The sequence below is a fragment of the Rana temporaria genome, chromosome 2, assembly GCF_905171775.1.
Source record: "Rana temporaria chromosome 2, aRanTem1.1, whole genome shotgun sequence".
Lineage (NCBI taxonomy): Eukaryota > Metazoa > Chordata > Amphibia > Anura > Ranidae > Rana > Rana temporaria.
The window spans coordinates 14,899,666-14,923,730 of record NC_053490.1 but is presented as its reverse complement, the minus strand read 5'-3'; the positions used below and the strand labels follow the sequence as shown (position 1 = coordinate 14,923,730).

Sequence of the window (24,065 nt, the reverse complement as noted above, 5' to 3'; positions counted from 1 at the left end):
TTCTGCCAGGGTGTGTAAACTTATGAGCACACCTGTATACTATGGCAGGTTGGCTCAGCTGCGCAAATCATCATAGGTGTACGACGTCGGGCTCGTACACAGCGATTTGTGGGCATGCGCGCCCGTTGGCCAGCGGGGGAGCCAATCGGCAGGTCTGGCGGACTCTGTGTCAGCCGGCCGCCTGTGATTGTTCCCTGCAGTGAAAGAACGGGGATCTGCCATAGTAAACAAGGCAAATCTCAGTTCTGACAGGGGAGATCACACAGATCCTGTGCAGAAAGACGGATCTGTGTGTCGTTCAAGGCAGAGCCCATCCCCCATACAATTAGAACACACAGGCCCAGATTCTCATAGGGCTTAAGACGGCGCAACGCCATGTACGCCGTCGTAAGTCCTAATCTGGGCCGTCGTATCTATGCGCCTGATTCTTAGAATCAGTTACGCATAGATATCCATTAGATCCGACAGGTGTAAGGCTCTTACGCTGTCGGATCTTAAATGCATTTTTTTTTCGCCGCTAGGTGTCGCCTCCGTCGTTTTCCCCGTCGAGTATGTAAATTAGCCAGTTACGCGAATTCCCGAAACGTACGCACGGTCGACGCAGTGAAGTTACGACGTTTACGTTAGGTTTGCGCGGCGTAACGTTGCCCCTGCTATATGAGGGGCAACCAATGTTAAGTATGGCCGTCGTTCCCGCGTCGAAATGTAAAAATTTTACGTCGTTTGCGTAAGTCGTCCGTGAATGGGGATGGACGCCATTTACGTTCACGTAGAAACCAATGACGTCCATGCAACGTCATTCGGAGCACTGCACCCTGGGATATTTTCCAGACGGCGCATGCGCAGTACGTTCGGCGCGGGAACGCACTTAATTTAAATGCTCAACGCCCCCTACCCGGCTAACTTGAATTAGGCGGGCTTGCGCCGGGTGATTTACGTTACGCCGCCGCAACTTTACAGGCAAGTGCTTTGTGAATAAAGCACTTGCCTGTAAAACTTGCGGCAGCGTAACGTAAATCAGATACGTTACGCCCGCCGAGTTTTACGCCCATGTACGAGAATCTGGGCCACAGTGAGGGAACACATTTAACCCCTTTGATCGGCCCGTGATGTTAACCCCTTCCCTGCCAGTGTCATTAGTACAAGAACAGTGCATATTTTTAGCACTGAGCACTGTAATAATGTCACTGGTTCCCCAAAAAAAATGTCAAAAATGGTGTCCGATCTGTTTGCTACAATGTTGCAGTCCCACTAAAAATCGCTGATCACTGCCATTGCCATTAAAAATGTAATAATAAAAATGCCATGAGTCAGGGTTTGACAAATTTGCTTGGAATCTAGGAGCCAGCTAAAAAAGTTAGGAACCAGAAAACGCGCCCCGTCCCGACGAGCTCGCGCGCAGAAGCAAACGCATACGCATATGTAAACGGTATTCAAACCACACATGTGAGGTATCGCCGCGATTGGTAGAGCGAGAGCAATAATTCTAGCCCTAGTCCTCCTCTGTTACTCAAAACATGCAACCTGTAGATTTTTTTTAAACGTCGCCTATGAAGATTTCAAAGGGTAAAAGTTTGTTGCAAACTTTACTGTTGTATTATTTTTTTATTTAAAAAAAAGTGTATTTTTCCCCAAAAAAAGTGTACTTGTAAGACCGCTGCGCAAATACGGTGCGAAGAAAGTATTGCAACGGCCGCCATTTTATTCTCTAGGGCAGGGGTCTCCAAACTTTCGAAACAAAGGGCCAGTTTATGGTCCTTCAGACATGAGGTGGGCCGGACTTTGCTCATTGGGTGTAGAAAAGGTCCAGATGTCAGTGGAAAAAAAACAATGACCCATCTTTGGTGTTGTTGGGAAGAATTGTGCCCCATCGTTGGCGTAATTGGGAGAGATTGTGCCCCTTCATTGGTGTCAGTGGGGGGAATTATGCCCCACTGTTAAATATCAGTGAATGAAATAGTGCCCCAAGGACCAGATCAAAGTAAGCAAAGGGCCACATCTGGCCCCCGGGCCGCAGTTTGGAGACCACTGTTCTAGGGTGGTAGAATAAAATCACAGAAGGAAGCTTAGGCCTGCAGAAGGCCGCAAAGCCGCGGCCTCAATTACCGGCCAGCGCGGGCCCGCTGCGATTGCGCGGCGGGGGAGGTGGGGGCGCACGGAGACACAGGATGGGGGTATCCTGTGTCTCCGTGCGCTCCTGGGCCCGCGGCTTTGCGGCCTTCTGCAGGCCTAAGCTTCCCCGTGCGCCAGGTCGCTATTTCTTGTCGCAATTGCGACCCTGCCATAAATCTATCCCCTATTTTGTAGAGGCTATAACTGTGCAAGCCAATCAATATACGCTTATTGAAAAATATCGCCTCCGAAAACTAAAAGTGATCAGCAGCTCTTCTAGAATAAAAAACAATAAAAACAGAAAAGAAGTGACAATGAGTGGAAATTCTGTGAAAAAATTTCCTATGAAATAGCAATGCTGAGAAGTGTCCATAAAGAATGAGCGATCTTCCAAAGGGTGATAAAGTCTTCACACAACACCATGCGTGTCTCACAACTAGAGGTCGACCGATATGGGTATTTCTCTGGCCGATGCCGATATATGGGCGGCCGATGGCCGATATATGATGCCGATTTTTGCGGCCGATATTTTAGGCCGATGTTTTTTGTTTTTTTTTGGGGCACTAATTGGCACTGGAAGATGGCACTAGCAAAAGGCACTTATTGGCACTGGCAGGTTGCACTGGATGGCACTGAAAGATGGTACTAGCAGATGGCACTGATTGGCAGGTGGCACTGGCAGGTGGCACTAATTGACACTGGCAGGTGGCACTGATTGGCAGATGGCACTGGTTGGCACTGGCAGGTGGCACTAACAGGTGACACTGGCAAGTGGCACTGACTGGCAAGTGGCACTAATTTGCACTGGCAGGTGGCACTGGGTGGCAATAGTTAGCACTGGTTTGCATTGGCAGGTGGCACTGATGGCTTTAGTTGGCACTGGCAGGTGGCACTGGGTGGAAGGTGGCACTAATTGGCACTGGATGGTGGCACTGGTATTGGCAGATGGCACTGGATGGAAGGTGGCACTAATTTGAACTGGATGGTAGCACTGGTATTGCCACTGGCAGATGGCACTGGATGGCAAGTGGCACTAATTGGCACCGGCAGGTGGCACTGGTGCAAAAAAAATGGTGTAATTTCCCTCAGTACAGACCCCCTCTTCCCCCAGTATAGACCTCCCCCTGCTACAGACACCAGAGAGCGGTCTATGTCCCACGAGCGCAGGCCCCTCCTCCTCTGTGGGCGTTAACAGAGAGGAGGGCCGCCACGCTGGGTGTACCAAGATGGCCGCGGCTCCGGAGCTAGGCCGAAGCCGCGGTCTTTCCTGATGCTGTGACCACGGCGGCAATCCGCGGATTGCCGCCGCGGTCACAGCATCAGGAAAGGCCGCGGCTTCGACCTAGCTCTGGATATGTGGCACCGCTAGCGGCCATGTAAAATATTGGCCTAATTTGGATAAAAATCGGCCGATGCTGATTTCTCCAAAACGGCCAAATATCGGCCGATATATCGGTCGACCTCTATTCACAACCCTCTCCCCGTCGGTGTTGAACTTCCCAAAAAAATATTGCCTAAAGCCTCGTACACACGATCGGATTATCCAACGGGAATTGTGTGACGGCAAGCTGTTGTCGGAAAATCCGACCGTTTGTACGATCCATCGGACAATTGTTGTCGGATTTTCCGCCAACAAATGTTGGATAGCACGCTTCAAAATTGTCTCCCAACAAATGTCCATTGTCGGATTATGTGTTTGTTGTGTACACAAGTCCGTCACGCAAAACTCCAAAGTACAAACACACATGCTAACCATAACTCAACATTAGCAGAAGTTGCCCAAAGGGTGTCGCTAAAGAGCTGAAAAAACACGTCGTTTCGTGTTTGTTGGTCAACATATTCATTGCTGTTTGTATGCAAGTCACGTTCACGGCCAACGCCCTTCAGACAAAAGTCCTACGCTTTGTCCACGGAAATTCCGACTGTGTGTATGAGGCTTAACACTCTCGCGTTCGGCAACGGCACATTACCCATAAAGGGTTGAAGCAACAATCTGCTCCTCTTTTGTCTGTTGTTTGCAGAGGTTTCTGACGTCGTTTTCTTCCTGTTGCTTCGCTGGTTGCTGCTTGAAGTTGTATGCAGGCCGGGCAGCGATCTCCCCCGGGCACTGCGCTGTCTAATCCGTGTGCAGCGGCAGGGATGTGTACAGGAGTGTCTGCCTTGTGTTCCACCACCATGGGAGCTTCTCAGCATTGCTATTTCATATGGACTTTTTTCCATTCATTGTCACCTTTTTTGTGTGTTTTTTTATTGTTTATTATTCTATAAGTGCTGCTGATTACTTTTAGTTTTCTGAGGTGATATTTTTACATTTGATTTATTTACAAGTTGCTGCTATTTTAAAAACAAATTCATCTAGAGGTAATTTTATCCTGAGCACAACAGTGAATTGTTAAGCACTTAACCCCCGGACCATATTGCTGGTCAAAGACCAGAGCACTTTTTGCGATTCGGCACTGCGTCGCTTTAACTGACAATTGCGCGGTCGTGCGACGTGGCTCCCAAACAAAATTGGCGTCCTTTTTTTTCCCACAAATAGAGCTTTCTTTTGGTGGTATTTGATCACCTCTGCGGTTTTTATTTTTTGCGCTATAAACAAAAATAGAGCGCCAATTTTGAAAAAAATGAATATTTTTTACTTTTTGCTATAATAAATATCCCCCAAAAATATAAAAAAAAACGTTTTTTTCCTCCAGTTTAGGCCGATACGTATTCTTCTACATATTTTTCGTAAAAAAAAATCGCAATAAGCTTTTATTGATTGGTTTGCGCAAAAGCAATAGCGTTCACAAAATAGGGCATAGTTTTATGGGATTTTTATTAATATTTTTTTTTTACTAGTAATGGCGGCGATCAGCATTTTTTTTTTTCGGTACTGCGACATTATGGCGGACACTTCGGACACTTTTGACACATGTTTGGGACCATTAGCATTTTTATAGCGATCAGTAGCATTGATTACTATAAAAATGCCACTGGCAGGGAAGGGGTTAACACTAGGGGGCGGGGTTAAGTATGTTCCCTGGGTGTGTTCTAACTGTAGGGGGAGTGGCCTCACTAGGGGAAATGACTGATCGCTTTTCATACATTGTATGAACAGAAGATCAGCACTTCTCTCCCTGACAGGACCGGGAGCTGTGTGTTTACACACACAGCTCCCGGTCCTCGCTCTGTAACGAGCTATCGCGTGTGTCCAGGGGCAATCGCGCCGGGAAGGGCACGCGCACGGGAGTCAGGGGCGAGAGCCGACGTATAGCTACGGGCTCTCTCGCAGGGTAGCCGACCTGCCGCCGTATGACAGTTATACGGCGGCTGGTCGGCAAGCAGTTAAAGATTAAAGTTGAGAAGCGGGGGGAGGGGGTGTCCTGCTGTCGGAAATGACATCTTACATTAAAGTGAGAAGCGGGGGGTGCTGACTTCCTACCTCTTCTCCCATGCAGCCAGCAAGTTGAGAAATGGGGCGAGGGGCCGAAAATGACTTCTCACCAGGCAGGGCTTCTAGTAATTTGGGGGGCCCTCCGCAGCTTTGCGGGGCCCTAAGCGGCTTGCATAGTGAGCCTATAGGGCGGATAGGCCCTCGTTCTCATGATCATTAAAACTTTGAGGTGAGATCTTCCATGGAGCCCCAGACTAAGGGAGATTGATAGTTATTTTCTCACCTCGTCTTTCAGGACAGCACCTGGACAGCACCTGGAGAGAGCGCAGCTCCACCCACTTCCCAGGAAACACTGCAGTCAATGCTATAACTTCCGCCCCCTTCCACCATGGCCTCAGTTGTAGTGTTTCCTCCGGCCATGGTGGAAGCGCTGCAGGGAACCAGGGGTGTGCTGTTCTCTCCCCAGGCGGGGAAGGTGGGTTTTTTTGAGGCATACCGGTGTTTGATGTATTAGGAGGTGATCCTCCAGGAGGCGGACTCGACTTCTCCCCTGACGTGCGGGTGAAGGTCGGGTGCTTCTCCTCTTCGGTCCGGCGAGGACAGAGGCTGCTGGGGGTCCCGCTCCCTGAGTCCGGGCATCGTAGCTTGCGGGGGGGCGGTCAGGTGCCGTTCTTCCGGCATACGAGGTCCCGGAGCGGAGGGCGTAGTGACGTCCTTTCCGGGTGGAGGCGGGACTTCCGGCGGCGCGTGGCGGCTTCCGGTTCCGGCCGCCTGGAACGCAGGAGGAGGAGTGGCCTCGGCGGTGCTATTTCCTGGGTCTCGCAGCGGCGAGAAAGAACCGGGAAATTCAAAAAGCTGTCGCACGCCCGCAGCGTTCTGGGACCATGGAGTCAGAAGACGCAGCGGAGGTGGCGGGAGCAGGAGCCACAAGCACCAGCCCAGCCCAGGTAGGAGACCCAGCGGTGGTCAATGTGCCAGGGTATTGTTATGTCCCTCTTTTCTGCCCCTTCGGGGGAGGGGAGCCTGCCTCACTCACCCTAGTCACTTCTTTGGGTGTGTGTAGTTTTTTCTGGTACAGCGGTGATGGGTTCTGGTGTTAATTGTTCACTAGCTGTGTGCACTTGTGTGATTTGTTGGCTGGCATACAAAGGTTAAACATAGCGTTGTTGTCCTTTGTGTCGTTTCAGAAAGTTAAAGAAAAACTTAAAGTGGTAGAACCTCCTCCTTCCAAGAAGCGGTGTGCTACTTGTAAAGCTTCCCTTAAAGGGAACTGGACCAAACCTTTATGCAAAACTTGTATTGCGGAGATTGTCAGGGGGGAGGCCTCTACTAGTTCGGCCTCTGAGCAGCCCACCGTCAAGGGTACGGGGGAGTTGCTCTCTTCATTTAGGGAGGAGTTGCACCAGACTTTCCAGTCTTTTCGCTCCTTCCTGGACAAGGGTCCGACTAAGGGATCTAAGGCCAGGGCCAGTACCCCCTCCACATCTAGAAGGTTAGACAGTGAGTCCGAGGAGGAGGAACCTGAAAATGTTGTTTCAGGATCAGAGGCGGAGGAAGAAGAAGAAAGGGATACTTCTTCCTCGCGCTATAAACTGTCCTTAGAAGAGGTTGATGACCTATTAAGGACTATTCATTCTACCCTAAACATTAAGGAAGATGCGACTCAGCTGTCCTTGCATGACAGGATGTACCAGGGCTTGGATGAGGTGAAACATCGTACCTTCCCAGTACATAAAGTATTGTCCGAGACAATTAAAAGAGAATGGAAGGACCCAGAAAAGGCACCCTTCTTTTCTAAATCTCTGAAAAGGAGATTTCCTTTCGATGAAGATCCAACGCAGGCATGGAATAAAAGGCCTAAACTGGATGCAGCATTCTCAAAAGTTTCTCGCAATACGGACCTAGCTTTTGAGGATACAGGTACCCTTAAAGATCCCCTGGATAAAAGAGCAGATACCCTGCTCAAGAAAGCCTGGGATACCAGCTTGATTAATCTCAAGCCAGCTATGGCATCCACTGTGGTGGCTAGAAACCTTGAACATTGGCTGGATCAGCTTAAAGGTCACATCGAGGCTGGGACCTCTCGTAGAGAGCTTTTGGAGTCCTTTCCAGTCCTTATGAAAGCGGTAGGCTATATAGCAGATGCATCTGCTGAATCCGTGAAGCTCTCCGCCAGATCCTCGGCGTTGATAAATTCAACCAGAAGGGCCTTATGGGTTAAGACCTGGCAGGGGGACACAGCCTCTAAGCTGAAACTGTGTGGATTACCTTTTGAAGGAGACTTGGTGTTTGGCACAGGGCTAGACGCCGTTCTGGATAGGACGGCGGATAGAAAGAAGGCTCTTCCTTTAAAAAAGGTAGATTCAGGACCCAAGAAAAATTTTCGTCCTTTTTTCCAAGCCAAGGGTCCTAAGGATGCGCAAAGAGGCCAGGGTGGTAGACCCTGGCGGTCCCAGAGGGGCCGCGGGAAGCCTGGGGTGTTATTTCGCTCCCCCAGCCAGCCTGCTAAGCCCCAGTGACGGTCTCCCAGCTGTGGGAGGTCGGCTCCAAGCCTTCCTTCCACAGTGGGCAGAGGCGACGTCCAGTCCGTATGTCCTCAAACTGATTGCAGAGGGCTACGCACTGGAGTTCTCGGGAAGACCACTGTCGCGGTTTTATGTGACCCAATTGCCCAGGGAGCAAGAGAAATCTCGGGCAATGCTGGCATTAGTGGAAGATTTTCTCCAACAGAGGGTGTTTACGCAAGTGCCCCAGAGAGAACAGGGGAACGGCTGTTATTCCCATATATTTCTAGTAAGGAAGCCGTCGGGCAAATTCAGGTTAATTTTAAACCTAAAAGTCCTGAATCTAGCTATCCGGTACAAGAGATTCCGCATGGATTCTATATACTCGGTGAGAAAGCTTCTTCCTCGGGGATGCTTTCTAGCATCGATAGATTTAAGGGATGCATATTTGCACGTCCCGATCAGGACTTCCTCTCAGCGCTATCTGCGCCTAGCCATCAGAACAGAGAGCGGAGTGAGACATTTCCAATTCAGAGCCCTCCCATTCGGCCTTTCCTCCTCTCCCAAAATCTTTTCAAAGGTGGTGGCAGAGGCCTTGGCACCCCTAAGGCTCAGGGGGATTTCCATAATTCCATACTTGGACGACCTCCTGGTGTTCGCCAAGTCGGAGAAGCAGCTTCTCCTGGACCTGAGGAGGACCCAGGCTCATTTGGAAGGGCTCGGGTGGATTCTGAACAGAGAAAAGTCAAATCTAGTGCCCTCCCAGAGGATAGTCTTTCTAGGATACACTATAGACTCTGTTCAGGGGAAGATTTTTCTACCAGAAGAAAAGATAGAGAAAGTTCAGGCTGCGGTGAAGACAATTCAGACAAATGTGCCGATTTCTGTTCGCTCAGCCATGTCCACAATGGGCTTACTCACGGCTGCCATGCCGGCGGTGCAGTGGGCTCGTCTTCATTCAAGGGACCTACAACAGGCTATCCTTCAGAATTGGACCCATGGGGAATCCCTAGAGAAAAGATTCAGAGTTCCGTCTTCAGTGAGAAGGAAACTTTGGTGGTGGAGAGGCCAGGCAAATCTGCGCCTAGGCCTGTCTTGGTCCTTCCCCACTACAAGGGTCCTAACTACGGACGCGAGTTCGTGGGGATGGGGTGCTCACCTAAACGGGCAGATGGCACAGGGATCCTGGACGAGGGAAGAGTCCAGAAGGTCCTCCAATTGGAGGGAACTCAGGGCCATTTGGTTAGGGCTAAGGGCCTTCCAGGAGCTGATTCTGGACCAACATGTCCAGATTCTGTCAGACAACGCCACAGCAGTGGCGTATGTTTCCAGACAGGGGGGCACGAGAAGCAAGGTACTCCTCAATCTGGCCTTACAGACTCTGTCCTGGGCAGAGGGGAACTTGGCTTCCCTATCGGCAGTACACCTAAAAGGCAGCTTAAACCTTCTGGCAGACTTTTTAAGTCGAACGAGGGTTCTGGAATCAGAATGGTGTTTATGCCCGGATGTCTTCCAAGAGCTAGTAAACAGGTGGGGAACCCCTCAGATAGACCTGTTCGCGTCCCAGTCCAATGCCAAGGTTCCGGCTTATTTTTCTCTCAACAGAATGGACCAGGCAGAGGGTCTAGATGCGTTAGTCCAACGCTGGCCCTTCCGCCTGTGCTATGCCTTCCCCCCAGTTCAGATCATCCCTTTAGTATTACGGAAGCTTCAGGAGGAGAAGACTACTCTGATCCTGATAGCCCCGTACTGGCCCAAGAGGCCTTGGTTTTCGAGTCTGTTGGAGCTGGCAGTAGGAGATCCCTGGGTACTGCCAGTCAGAAAAGATTTACTTTTTCAGGGCCCTCTACTTCATCCAGACGTGAGTCGGTTAAGACTCACGGCCTGGTTACTGAAGAGCTAATTCTTAGCAGGAAGGGTTTATCCAAACGTTTGGTAGATACGCTACTTAGTAGCAGGAAAGAGGTCACGAGGGCCATCTATTTCAAGACTTGGAAGGTTTTCAATTCTTGGTGTGAAGGTAAAAAATTTTCTCCTTTGAATACTTGTTCCGTCTTGGAGTTTTTACAAGACGGTATGGATAAGGGTCTGGCAGCCAGCACCTTGAAGGCGCAGGTGGCGGCTTTGTCAGTCTTTCTAGAGAGACGTTTATCTCTAGAGCCCTACGTCATCAGATTTTTTAAGGCCTTAGCCAGGGCTAGGCCTTCCCCGTTTAAATTTTTCCCCAAGTGGGATTTATCAGTAGTTCTGGGGGGTTTGACTAAAAAGCCCTTCGAACCACTGGTAGACGCCTCTATAAAATTTCTGACTTTGAAATTGGTGCTTTTGGTAGCGGTCACCTCAGCGAGGAGGGTTAGCGAGCTTCAGGCGCTCTCCATTTTGAAGCCTTTTTTGTCAATCTTCCCTGATAGGGTAGTATTAAGAACTGATCCGAGTTTTCTTCCGAAGGTAGTGTCAGTATTTCATAGGACTCAGGAAATAGTGTTACCTACCTTTTGTCCAACTCCTTCTTGTCCGAAGGAGAGAGAATTCCATTCCTTAGATGTCAGGAGATGCATTAGACGCTATCTAGAGGTCTCTAGTGAGTTCAGAAAGGCGAATTCGCTTTTCGTTCTGTTTTCAGGATCCCGCAAGGGGCATGGGGCTTCCAAGAATACTCTGGCTAGATGGTTACGTATGGCTATCCATGAGGCATACAAAGCTAAAGGTTTGGATCCTCCTCCAGGAGTAATGGCCCATTCTACTAGGGCGGTGGCAACTTCCTGGGCAGAACGGGCTGGAGCTTCACCAGAACACATCTGTAAAGCGGCAACGTGGACGAGCTTTTCCACCTTCGCTCGTCATTATAGGATGGATTTGCTCTCTGTGTCAGAGCAGTCTTTTGGCAGGAAGGTCCTGCAAGCGGTGGTCCCACCCTAGAGTAAGTACTCGGTTATCATCTCCAGGTGCTGTCCTGAAAGACGAGGTGAGAAAACCTTAGTTAGACTTACCGGTAACGGTATTTCTATGAGTCTTTCAGGACAGCACCGATAACCCGCCCTTTTATTATTAAAGATAATATATATATATGCTAATGCGTGTAGTTTCTATGTTCTGCTTATCTAATTTCAGCGTGGCCGGAGGTACTCGTGAACAACTGAGGCCATGGTGGAAGGGGGCGGAAGTTATAGCATTGACTGCAGTGTTTCCTGGGAAGTGGGTGGAGCTGCGCTCTCTCCAGGTGCTGTCCAGGTGCTGTCCTGAAAGACTCATAGAAATACCGTTACCGGTAAGTCTAACTAAGGTTTTTTGTTTCTTCCATTTGCGAATAATCGCACCAACTGTTGTCACCCTCTCACCAAGCTGCTTGGCGACGGTCTTGTAGCCCATTCCAGCCTTGTGTAGGTCTACAATCTTGTCCCTGACGTCATTAGACAGCTCTTTGGTCTTGGCCATGGTGGAGAGATTGGAATCCGATTGCTCCTGTGGACAGGTGTCTTTTATACAGGTAACAAGCTGAGATTAGGAGCACTCCCTTTGAGAGAGTGCTCCTAATCTCAGCTCTTTGCCTGCATAGTATACACCTTGCAGCCAGAAATCTTGCTGACTGATAGGGGATCAAATACTCTTTTCACTCATTAAAATGCAAATCAATTTATAACTTTTTTTGAAATGCGTTTTTCTGTTGTTATTCTGTCCCTCACTGATAAAATAAACCTACCGTATTTGCCGGCGTATAAGACTACCCCCTAATTTTCCAGCTAAAATTTTGGTTTTGGGATATACTCGCCGTATAAGATGACCCCCTTCCTACTAGCCTCGCCTCACTGTGCCATTACATGCCATTACATGCCAGACTGTGCCACCATTACATGCCAGACTGTGCCACCATTACATGCCAGACTGTGCCACCATTACATGCCAGACTGTGCCATCATTACATGCCAGACTGTGCCACCATTACATGCCTCACTGTGCCATTACATGCCAGACTGTGCCACTACATGCCTCACTGTGCCATTACATGCCAGACTGTGCCACCATTACATGCCTCACTTTGCCATTACATGCCAGACTGTGCCACCATTACATGCCAGACTGTGCCACTACATGCCTCACTGTGCCATTACATGCCAGACTGTGCCACTACATGCCTCACTGTGCCATTACATGCCAGACTCCCTGTGCCCCATTACATGCCTCACTGTGCCATTACATGCCAGACTGTGCCACTACATGCCTCACTGTGCCATTACATGCCAGACTCCCTGTGCCCCATTACATGCCTCACTGTGCCACTACATGCCTCACTGTGCCATTACATGCCAGACTCACTGTGCCCTATTACATGCCTCACTGTGCCATTACATGCCAGACTCACTGTGCCCTATTACATGCCTCACTGTGCCATTACATGCCAGACTCACTGTGCCCCATTACACGCCTCACTGTGTCACTGCATGTCTTGACGATCCCTTACCTTATCCTAAGACATGCAGTATCTGTCAGACCACGGCCGTCCATTTTTTCAAAAGCCGTGCCTCCTCCTTCTGCTGTTCCGTTCCGCCTATCACGGAACAGCAGAAGAAGGAGGCGCAGCTTTTGAAAAATGGACGGCCGCGGTCTGCATGTTAGGTTACCGGCGTATAAGATGACCCCCGACTTCTAAGAAGAATTTCAGGGGTTAAAAAATCGTCTTATACGCCGGAAAATACGGTACCATTAAAATTGTAGACTAATAAAATACCTTTTTTCCCTCACTGTAAACTTCCTTTGTGAAAGCAATACACAGAGACAGGTAGGCCTGGATTCACATACATCGGCACATATTTATGCCGCCGTAGCGTATCTCTTTTACGCTACGCTGGCGCAGCGCACAGAGGCAAGCACTGGATTCGCAAAGCACTCGCTCCCACTCGCTCTTAAATATACGCTGGGTTTCCTTGGCGTAAGTCGGCAGTGGGCGTGAGCCATGCTAATGAGGCGTGACCCCATGCAAATGATGGGCCAAGCGCCATAGAAATACTTAAAATGAACGGTGCATGCGCCGTCCCGTGGCCGCATCCCAGTGCGCATGCTCAGAATTGCGTCGAAACAACTGCCTAAGATACGTCGAATCACTGCCTACGACGTGAACGTAACCTACGCCTAGTCATATTCACGTACAACGTAAACGACAAAAGATACGACAGCTTGTGTTCCCTGGTCCATACCTTTGCATGAGTTCATGAGTTGCGCCTCCTATATGGGGAATAACTTTACGCCGGACGTACGACTTACGCAAACCGCGTATATTATGCGCCGGGCGCAAGTACATTTGTGAATCGGCGCATTGCCCTCATTTGTATATGTGCATAGAAAATCTATGGGAGCGGCAAATGCGCCCGGCGTAAATATGCGCCCAAGATACGACGGCGTAGGCAAGTTACGTTGGTCGTAGGAAGCCTATTTCTAGGCGTATCTCAGATTGTGGGCACGGCGCACAGATACGACGGGGCATAGTTACACTGACGCGGCGTATCTCCAGATACGTCGGCGTAAGTGCTTTGTGAATCCGGGCCTGTGTGTGTGGTAAGACGTGCTTTTGACACTTGAAAATGCTTGTAACATCCCCCACAGATCTGTTAGTACATACTAGGGGGAGTACAACTGGGGGAATCAATGGTGGAGAAGGATCTGGGGGTTCTGGTAGATCATAAGCTCAATAATAACATGCAATGCCAAGCTGCGGTTTCCAAAGCGAGCAAAGTCCTTTCTTGTATAGAGAGGTATGGACTCCAGAGACAGAGATATAATTTGCCCCCCCTGTACAAATCATTAGTAAGACCTCATCTGGAATATGCAGTTCAGTTTTGGGCCCCAGTTCTCAAAAAGGATATCGGGGAACTGGAGAAAGTGCAGAGAAGGGCAACCAAACTGATAAGAGGTTAGGATGAAGGAAAAAAGCTGGGACAGCCGCACTCCAAAAAAACTCCTCCTTTAATTAAAAATCACAAAATACATGCCACAGCAAAAAACAGCACAACAAAAGAAAAGCTGACGTTTCGCACTATGCCTTAGTGCTTCTTCATAGCCTATGAAGAAGCACTAAGGCATAGTGCGAAACGTCAGCTTTTCTTTTGTTGTGCTGTTTTTTGCTGTGGCATGTATTTTGTGATTTTTAATTAAAGGAGGAGTTTTTTTGGAGTGCGGCTGTCCCAGCTTTTTTCCTTCATCCTAACCTGCATTTTGATTGCACTGCCTGCACCCTTGGCTCGGACCACAGGAATCAGATTACCTGGTTCTCTTTGAGCGGTTACCCACTCTCTCAAACTGATAAGAGGCATGGAGGAGCTCAGCTATGAGGAAAGATTAGAGCAGGGGTTTCAAACTGGCAGCCCTCCAGCTGTTGCGAAACTACAAGTCCCATGGGGCATTGCAAGGCTGACAGTTACAAGCATGACTCCCACAGGCAGAGGCATGATGGGACTTGTAGTTCCGCAACAGCTGGAGGGCCACAAGTTTGAGACCCCTGGATTAGAGGAACTGAATGTATTCTCTCTTGAGAAGAGGAGAATGTGACGAGATCCTTTCTCGCCCAGTTCTGCTCTCCCGACACTCCTCTGCTACCAGTGAGTCAGCTTGCAGATTGCAGCGTCTGATGGTCCAGTCATCCAAGGTTCCGGGGTCCGAACTACAGCTATGTGCCGTTCAGACCCATTAAGAACAAACACCAGGCAGGCTGTATGTAAGTTCAAAGTTTTCAAGTACACAGCACACTTTTATACAGAATTTTGGAACATCCCACTCCCAACAACCGCTTTCCTATTGGTCAATTGTAAAGTATATGCAGTCTTCACTCAGGTCCTCCTTGACCATGCAAATGAGGACTTGAAATTGTCAACAGGGATTGGTCCAATAGCTTGGATAGAAAGACTTGTGTATTGAGACAGAAGCCCCAGGGGGTAATCAATGTACACAATAACCCGGTCTACTTAATTACTACCTCTGAGAGGTTACATTGCTTTAGACAATAGAATGCTAATTCAATACAGCTGACAGGAGGCTTCTGACCTTTAGAACAATATAAAGTCCCTTAGCATAAACACATACATCTTCAGACGGGCTGTCTCCGACACCCGCTCTTAACCTGCAGAACACAATAAAAGGTATTTCACAAGCTGGTTCCACTTAGCATGTCAAAAGCCTTGCATTGAATGTCCCTCTCCTGTGTAACAGATGTCAAGTAGAAACACTTTAATATCTCAAGGTCCATGGCATTACTTCCCCTGGGAAACAGTCCAACAGCCGCAGTGGGACCCAAACGGGTCAACTCGAGGATGTTGGAAAAGTAGTCTTAAAGTTCCAGGACTGTCTGCTGGGATGACCCATCTGCCTTCCTGTTTTGAGGTCCTGGCCCATAATCGGACGGCAAGAGGCTTGCATTCAGTCCTCTCCAAAAGCCCCTGTCCCGGCTAGGTCTGTCACACATCTCCCCCTTTGGCAGGAGACTAACACTGGGAGAGACCCCAATTCCGGTACCCACCCAGTACCCCAGATAACTTGTCCCAAACAGAGCATTACTCACCCAGCCAATCTCTGCCTCTCTCAGAGAACACGCCTGCCGCTGGGGAGAGGCCTGGACTGGCCCTTCTCCCTGGAGTCCTTTCAGCCGCTGGAGAGAAGACAGGGTGGCTGGGCTCAGTTCATCATGCTGTTGGGGATCTGGGCCAACTGGCCACCATTCCTGGGGTATACCAGTGGAGACTGAAGTCCCATCCACTGATGCTAGGTGAAAATCCCCCGGTGCTTGCAAAGCAAAGCCAACATCCTCCTGTCTCAGTGCTGCACCATTTTCTGGGGTTGTGTCAGTGGAGATCGGAATCCCATCCACTACCACAGGAACCCCCTCTTCTGTTAGTTGAGAGCAGAGGCCCGGGGCACTCTGCTCTGTTGCCAGCTCTTCCGCTGGGTTGCTGTGAGTGGAGACCACAGTCCCATCCACCGATATCCGCTCAAGCTGTAGTCGTGTGCAGCAGCCAGTAGCATCCTGCCCTGCTGCCAGTGATTCAGCTGGGAGTAACAGCTTTACTACCTCAGCTTGTTGCTGGGGAGGGGGGCCAACTGCCCCGGCTCCCTGGAACTCCACAGTTGGTTCCGGTGCTGGGCAGAGATTGCTAGCACTCTGCCCTGTTGCCAGCACTTCTGCTTTGGGAATGGCAAGCTCCCGATTTTCCACTGCTGATTCATCAGCCAGGATTTCAGCTTTGTCAGCTGATATTTCCTCATAGTCCCAGGCAAAGGGAGCCCCATCCTGCTGCTGAGCGGAGTCTAGCAGCTGTTTGTAGGCGATTTCCAGCTCATGTTGCCGCTCTCGTTCTCTCTGTTGCCGCTCTCGTTCTCTCTTTTGCCATTCTCGTTCTCTCTGTTGCCGCTCTCGTGCTCTCTGTTGCTGCTCTCGTGCTCTCTGTTGCCGCTCTCGTTCTCTCTGTTCCTGCAGCTGGAGGTCTCTAATGGTATTCTGTATGGCCGTCTCTGATGGGTTAGCGCCATATAATGCCAACCGTTGTTGAACTCGCTGCTGGAACAAGTCTTCAACTGACCGGGGTCCTGCATCACCATCCCTCTGATCCATCTCGGCTAGCGCAATGATCAGGGTGGCCTTGTTCTTCCCACCGGTCCCTCCACGGCTCTCAAGCAAGTCTTTTAGCATGGTTCTCGTCCAGGCTGCATAGCTGGTCATTCATGGTGGTGGTTTGGAGTTGTCCCAGTAACTGGAGAGCAAATCCCACCGCTGCCAACCAATGTGACGAGATCCTTTCTCGCCCAGTTCTGCTCTCCCGACACTCCTCTGCTACCAGTGAGTCAGCTTGCAGATTGCAGCGTCTGATGGTCCAGTCATCCAAGGTTCCGGGGTCCGAACTACAGCTATGTGCCGTTCAGACCCATTAAGAACAAACACCAGGCAGGCTGTATGTAAGTTCAAACAGGACTCTTTATTTTCAAGTACACAGCACACTTTTATACAGAATTTTGGAACATCCCACTCCCAACAACCGCTTTCCTATTGGTCAATTGTAAAGTATATGCAGTCTTCACTCAAGTCCTCCTTGACCATGCAAATGAGGACTTGAAATTGTCAACAGGGATTGGTCCAATAGCTTGGATAGAAAGACTTGTGTATTGAGACAGAAGCCCCAGGGGGTAATCAATGTACACAATAACCCGGTCTACTTAATTACTACCTCTGAGAGGTTACATTGCTTTAGACAATAGAATGCTAATTCAATACAGCTGACAGGAGGCTTCTGACCTTTAGAACAATATAAAGTCCCTTAGCATAAACACATACATCTTCAGACGGGCTGTCTCCGACACCCGCTCTTAACCTGCAGAACACAATAAAAGGTATTTCACAAGCTGGTTCCACTTAGCATTTCAAAAGCCTTGCATTGAATGTCCCTCTCCTGTGTAACAGATGTCAAGTAGAAACACTTTAATATCTCAAGGTCCATGACAGAGAATAAGGGGGGATATGATCAACATGTACAAATATATAAGGGGTCCATATAGTGAACTTGGTGTTGAGTTATTCACTTTAATCACAACACAAAAGACAAGGGGGCACTCTATACGTCTAGAGCAGGGGTCTCCAAACACCAGCCCACGGGCCACATCCGGCCCGCTTGTGTGGTTTATCCGGCCCGCCTGCCCTCAGCTGGCAGGTCCTGACAGGTCCTGCAAACAAAGAAACCAAGCCGCACACCCGCCCATGCTGCCACGCCGTTCTTTTGGATTGGCTGCTGGGACCGCCAATGTCCCGGCAACCAGTGACATCACTCCCCTCTTCCCGCCCACTGTTTGAAATAACGATCCTTTCACGTGTGTAGCAGCGGGCGGGAGTCGGGAGTTACAGAGAAGCTGAAGTCGGCTAGTGCGGAGGCAGCAGGTAAATGTGTTCCACAATGCCGATGGGGACATTGATGTGCTAATCGGGACACTTCTGATGGGGACACTTCTGATGGGGACACTTCTGATGGGGACACTTCTGATGGGGACACTTCTGATGGGGACACCGCCGATGGGGACATCGCTGATGGGGACACGGGTCCCCATCATCGATAATGGGGACGCTGCTGATGTGGACATCAATGATTGGGTCACTGCTGATGGGGACACATAACTGATTTTTTTTTTTTCGGCCCCCGAATACTTGTAAAATCTACAATGTGCCCCTCATGTTGAAAAGTTTGGAGACCCCGGGTCTAGAGGAAAAAAGGTTTCACCTCCAAATACGGAAAGGTTTCTTCACAGTAAGAGCTGTGAAAATGTGGAACAGACTCCCTCCAGAGGTGGCTCTGGCCAGATCAGTAGATTGCTTTTAGAAAGGCCTGGATTCTTTCCTGAATGTACAGAATATAACTGGATACTGACATTTATAGGTAAAGTTGATCCGGGGAATATCCGATTGCCTCTCGGGGGATCAGGAAGGAATTTTTTCCCCTGCTGTAGCAAATTGGACCATTCTCTGCTGTTTTTTTTTTTTTGCCTTCCTCTGGATCAACTGTGGGTACAGAATTGTGTATATGGCATTGTAGCATTATTATTATTATTATTACAGTGGAACCTTGGATTGCGAGTAACGCAACGTAACGAACGTTTCGCGAAACGAGCGCTGTATTTAAAAAAAAAATCCTGTCTCGTTTTGCCAGTGTTGTCTCGCAAAACATGCAGGATTCACGCCAAAGCGGTGTGCAATACCGTGTTTCGGCTGAGGTAGGGGAGCGCCATGGCCGAGCAGCGCTGTTCGTAAATGCTTGGAAAATTGCGCAAATATTCAGTTTCTGAGGTTTTCCGAGTTCAGCCGAGGTGTCCTTTGCCCTTTCCTAGTGTTTACGAGGCTCTCTAGTGCCGCCCCCCACCTCTGGCCACATGCAATATTGCATGCCATTGAAGTCTATGCGGAATTAATTATTTTCGTTTCCATTGACTTCAATGGAGAAATTCGCTTTGATATGCAAGTACTTTGGATTACGGGCATTCTCCTGGAACTATGGATTATGCTAGGAATCCAAGGTTCCACTTTATTATTATTATTTTAAATTTTTTTGGTTGAACTAGATAGACTTTTGACGCCAAGTATGCATTACTTCACTGCCCAATTCCGGGCCTCTTCTCTCATCAGCAGAAATTAGCCACATACCTATTTATCGCTGCCAAGCGGACAATAGCGAGGGCCTGGAAAAAAACTTCTGTTTCATTTTCAGAGGTCAAGAATACCCTGACGACTCTTATGGTCCATGAAAAGATGTCTAGCGTCCTCCTAGACTCCCATACGAAATTTCTTAACCACTTCCGGACCGCCTCCTGCACATATACGTCGGCAGAATGGCACGGCTGGGCACAAGCACGTATATATACGTCCTGTACTTGTACCCAACCGTGGGTCGTGGGCGCGCGCCCGCGGCACGCTCCCGCGGCCTGGTCCGACGCTCCGGGACCCGATCGCCGCTCGAGTGCGGCGATCGGTCCCCGGAGCTGAAGAACGGGGAGAGCCGTGTGTAAACACGGCTTCCCCGTGCTTCACTGTGGCGGCGTATCGATCGCGTCATCCCCTTTATAGGGGAGACACGATCGATGACGTCACACCTACAGCCACACCCCCCTACAGTTGTAAACACTCACAAAGTGAACCCTAACTCCTACAGCGCCCCCTGTGGTTAACTCCCAAACTGCAACTGTCATTTTCACAATAAACAATGCAATTTAAATGCCTTTTTTGCTGTGAAAATGACAATGGTCCCAAAAATGTGTCAAAATTGTCCGAAGTGTCCGCCATAATGTCGCAGTCACGAAAAAAATCGCTGATCGCCGCCATTAATAGTAAAAGAAATTAAAAAAATAAAAATGCAATAAAACTATCCCCTATTTTGTAAACGCTATAAATTTTGTGCAAACCAACCGATAAACGATTATTGCGTTTTTTTTTTACCAAAAATAGGTAGAAGAATACGTATCGGCCTAAACTGAGGGAAAAAAAAATTATATATGTTTTTGGGGGATATTTATTATAGCAAAAAGTAAAAAATATTGCATTTTTTTCAAAATTGTCGCTTTATTTTTGTTTATAGCGCAAAAACTAAAAATCGCAGATGTGATCAAATACCACCAAAAGATAGCTCTATTTGTGGGGAAAAAAGGACGCCAATTTTGTTTGGGAGCCACGTCGCATGACCGCGCAATTGTCTGTTAAAGCGACGCAGTCCCGAACTGTAAAAACACCTTGGGTCTTTAGCCAGCATATTGGTCCGGGGGTTAAGTGGTTAAGATATGGGCCCCATGGTGGTCCCATACACTCCCTAGTTTGCACCCGTCCAGTCTGGGACTCTAAATTTAATTTGTCCTTGTCCAGCCTGAGGGTTCTTCCTCTCTACTCCTTTGTTTCTGAGCTTTTGCTCACTGTTCTGCTCTATTCCTTTCCTCTTTCTCCTTCTGTTGTGCATGTTTTTTATTATTTTTTTTGGTTTTTGTTTTATTTTTTCCTTTTTTATTTTATTTTTCTCCCCTGTTTTGCGAATAACTCCGCCCCCCTCCCTTTTTTTTTACCTGCCTTGGCCCCTGGGTCTTCTGGCTCAGGCATAACGCACTGCCCCCCGGCCCCCGGCTGGGGAGACAGTGGTAATTTATAATTTGTTCCCTTAATAGTATATATTCTATTATGTGCCTTTATGTGTACCTATGTTTTACGTCCATATCCCCTGCGTGGGAACTTGTCTGTTTTTCCTCTTTTTTTATATATATTTTTTTAATAAAAATATTGTACCAGAACTAGATAGACTTTTTTCAACCTAACTATTAGCTAGATTCAGGTAGGGTGTCCTAACTTTGCAGGCGGCGTAGCTTAGCGTGTTTAGGCTACGCCGCCGTAAGTTAGCGAGGCAAGTACTTGATTCTCAAAGTACTTGCCTGCTAAGTTACGGCGGCGTAGCCTAAAGCGGGCGGGCGTAAGGGCGCCTAATTCAAATTTGTCTGAGGGGGCGTGTTTTATGATAATGAGGCTTGACCCGACGTGATTGACGTTTTTTTTTAACTGCGCATGCGCCGTCCGCCTACATTTCCCAGTGTGCATTGCGGCTAAGTCCGCCGCACGGGCCTATTGATTTCGACGTGGACGTAAACGACGTAAATCCCTATTCACGGACGACTTATGCAAACAGCGTAAAATTTTCGAATTTCGAAGCGGGAATGGCGGCCATACTTTAACATTACTATTCCATCTATTTGATGGAATAACTTTAGGCCTGATAAAGCGTTACGGAAACGGCATAAATGTACTGCGTCGGCCAGGCCTACGTTCGTGAATAGGCGTATCTAGTGATTTGCATATTCTACGCCGACCGCAATGGAAGCGCCACCTAGCGGCCAGCCTAAATATTGCACCCTAAGATAGGACGGCGCAAGCCGTCGTATCTTAGATAGGTTTAAGTGTATCTCTGTTTGAGAATACACTTAAACTTAGGTCGGCGCAGATTTAGAGTTAGGTCGGCGTATCTACTGATACTCCGACCTAACTCTACCTGTATCTAGCTAAATGTTACTATATTCTAGGCTAATGTTACTGCTAAAGGTAATTCTTGTTTTTTATTTTTTTTATTCCACAGAGTCTAAAGGAATAGATGGAGCCCCAAGAACGGCGCCCTCCCTGTGTCAGGAGAGGAATAACACCAAGCGGAGCTTAGCAGATTACCCCAGGCGTAGGAGAAAGCCGACCAAAACACATCGCAACCCAAGCAGCAGCTCTCCAGAACAAATGTCTCTGAACGTTGCGAATGAATTTGATGCTTCTGGTCAGGATAATGAGGCAAGTGCCAATCATTCCTCAAACAAGCTGCTGAGTGGGTACAAAATAGAGGCCCGCGACAATGACCTTTCAGTTGGTGAGTTGAAGACTCACACAGGGGAGAAGAATGAAACCAACAACAATGGAGGACCGGAGTGCCCTGTACCATCCTGCGGGTCACGATTTTCCACTAGCCGAATGTTCCGATCTCAGAAGGGAACCGGCACAAAAGCCAAGCCCTTCCTGTGCACAGTGTGCGGGAAATGGTTCAGCCAAAAATCCCTGCTCATCCAGCATCACCGTAACCACACCGGCGAGCGTCCCTACCCATGCATGGATTGCAGCAAAAGTTTCACCTCGTGCTCTCTGCTCATCCGCCACCAGAAGATTCACACTGGTGAAAAACCCTTCGCCTGCTTGGACTGCGGCAAACGTTTCAGCGAGAGTTCCCAGCTGGTCCGCCACCAGCGCACTCACACCGGAGAGCGCCCGTACACGTGCATAGAGTGCGGCAAGAGCTTCAGCGAGAGTTCCAAGCTAGTCATCCACCAGCGCACTCACACTGGCGAGCGGCCGTATTCCTGCAGCGACTGCGGCAAGAGCTTTAGCGTGCGCTCACACCTTATCACGCACCAGAGGACTCACACGGGTGAGCGCCCCTACACCTGTAACCAGTGCGGCAAGAGCTTTAGCGAGAGCTCCAAGCTGGTGATGCATCAACGCATTCACACCGGCGAGCGCCCTTACACATGTGCCACCTGTGGCAAGAGCTTCAGCCAGCGCTCCGTCCTGGTGACCCACCAACGTATACACACGGGCGAAAAGCCCTACACCTGTCCCGAGTGCGGCAAATGTTTCATCGACAAGGTGGGCTGCGACCGCCACCGCGTCACGCACAGCGACGAGAAGCCTTTCCAGTGCCCCCTTTGCGGCAAGAACTTCAGTCGCAACTCCGACTACAACAAACATCAACGTACCCATACCGGAGAGAGGCCGTATGCTTGCCCACAGTGCGGCAAAAATTTCAGCTGGAGTTACCAACTCGTCCGCCACCAGCGCGTCCATACTGGTGAAAAGCCTTACATTTGTATTGAATGTGGGCAGAGCTTCTGCTGGAGCTACCAACTGGCCACCCACCAGAAATCGCACACGGCAGAGAACTCCTTTGTGTAAATATGTTATTTATTAAAAAAAACGTACTCACCTGTTGGGCAGTTGTCCATCCTGTACCCAATATCCAATCGTACCATAGAGAGTGTCTCATGCCCCAATTCCCCATCATATCTGTGAATGGCTGGATTTTTGTCCATCTTGTACCCAATATCCATTCACAAACATTTGGTGCAATGGCGGAATGGGGTTGGCCTGCACGCAACATTCTGAGTTGGATTGTAGATCACAAATGCTTGTGGTGTTGTCCTAAGGCCTATTGAGCCTTTCCATTAAAAGGAATGTTTACATACAGATGGCAACCTTGGGTCATTAAGACCTGCAACTTGAAGTCCACATTTAGTGGTAACCATGCCAAGCCAATATATCTTGCCATGTTATATTCACATTCATGGATTAAAAAAAAATGGAGGCAACATCCACCTCCTTGTTTTTGATTGTTTAAGCTCTCGGAAACCTCTCACAGCTTGCTTTGGAAGGGCCATGACTCTGTGTGAGGAGCAACAAGAGTTATTGTAATCTGTGGACAAAAGTTGGCCATACACTAGTAGAATAAAGGCCCATACACAACAATCTGACAACAAACCTCCGACGGACCTGTTTGATCGGACAATACGACCGCCTGTACGCTCCATCGGACACATTTTTTCGCTTTTTCATCGGACAAATGTTCTCTGTGAGAACAGACAGACTTTCTGGACACAAATGTCTGATGGAGCAAATCCCATCATGTGTACACAAGTCCATCGGAAGAGCCTGCCTAGTGTGTTACCGTTATAACAATTAATGGAATAAAAATGTAATAAAAAAACTACTCACAAAGAAAGCAGCATAGTAGGCTTATCAACAACGCTGTAGTGGATACCCTTCGAACCGCACTCCAAATGGAGGGATGAAGGTGTGTCACTGCCGGCTGACACGTTTCGAGGCTCAAAGGACCTCTTCATCAGAGCCCAGCAGTGTAGACCCTTCCACTTTATGAGTGCCCATATGTATATAAGGGGAGCTCTTGGAAGGGTCTACACTGCTGGGCTCTGATGAAGAGGTCCTTTGAGCCTCGAAACGTGTCAGCCAGCAGTGACACACCTTCATCCCCCCATTTGGA

The 24,065-nt window shown here is 48.9% G+C and overlaps 1 protein-coding gene across 1 annotated transcript in view; it reads left to right on the top strand.

Moving 5' to 3' along the window:
* Window positions 1-23,563, top strand: part of LOC120928840 (zinc finger protein 501-like) — a 33,597-nt gene extending 10,034 nt beyond the window's left edge. The window contains exon 3 of the mRNA XM_040339860.1: window positions 21,612-23,563. Within this exon, the coding sequence (XP_040195794.1) occupies window positions 21,612-22,963 (1,352 nt within the window). The 3' untranslated portion in view covers window positions 22,964-23,563. The remainder of the gene's footprint in view (window positions 1-21,611) is intronic.
* Window positions 23,564-24,065: the final 502 nt, after the last annotated feature.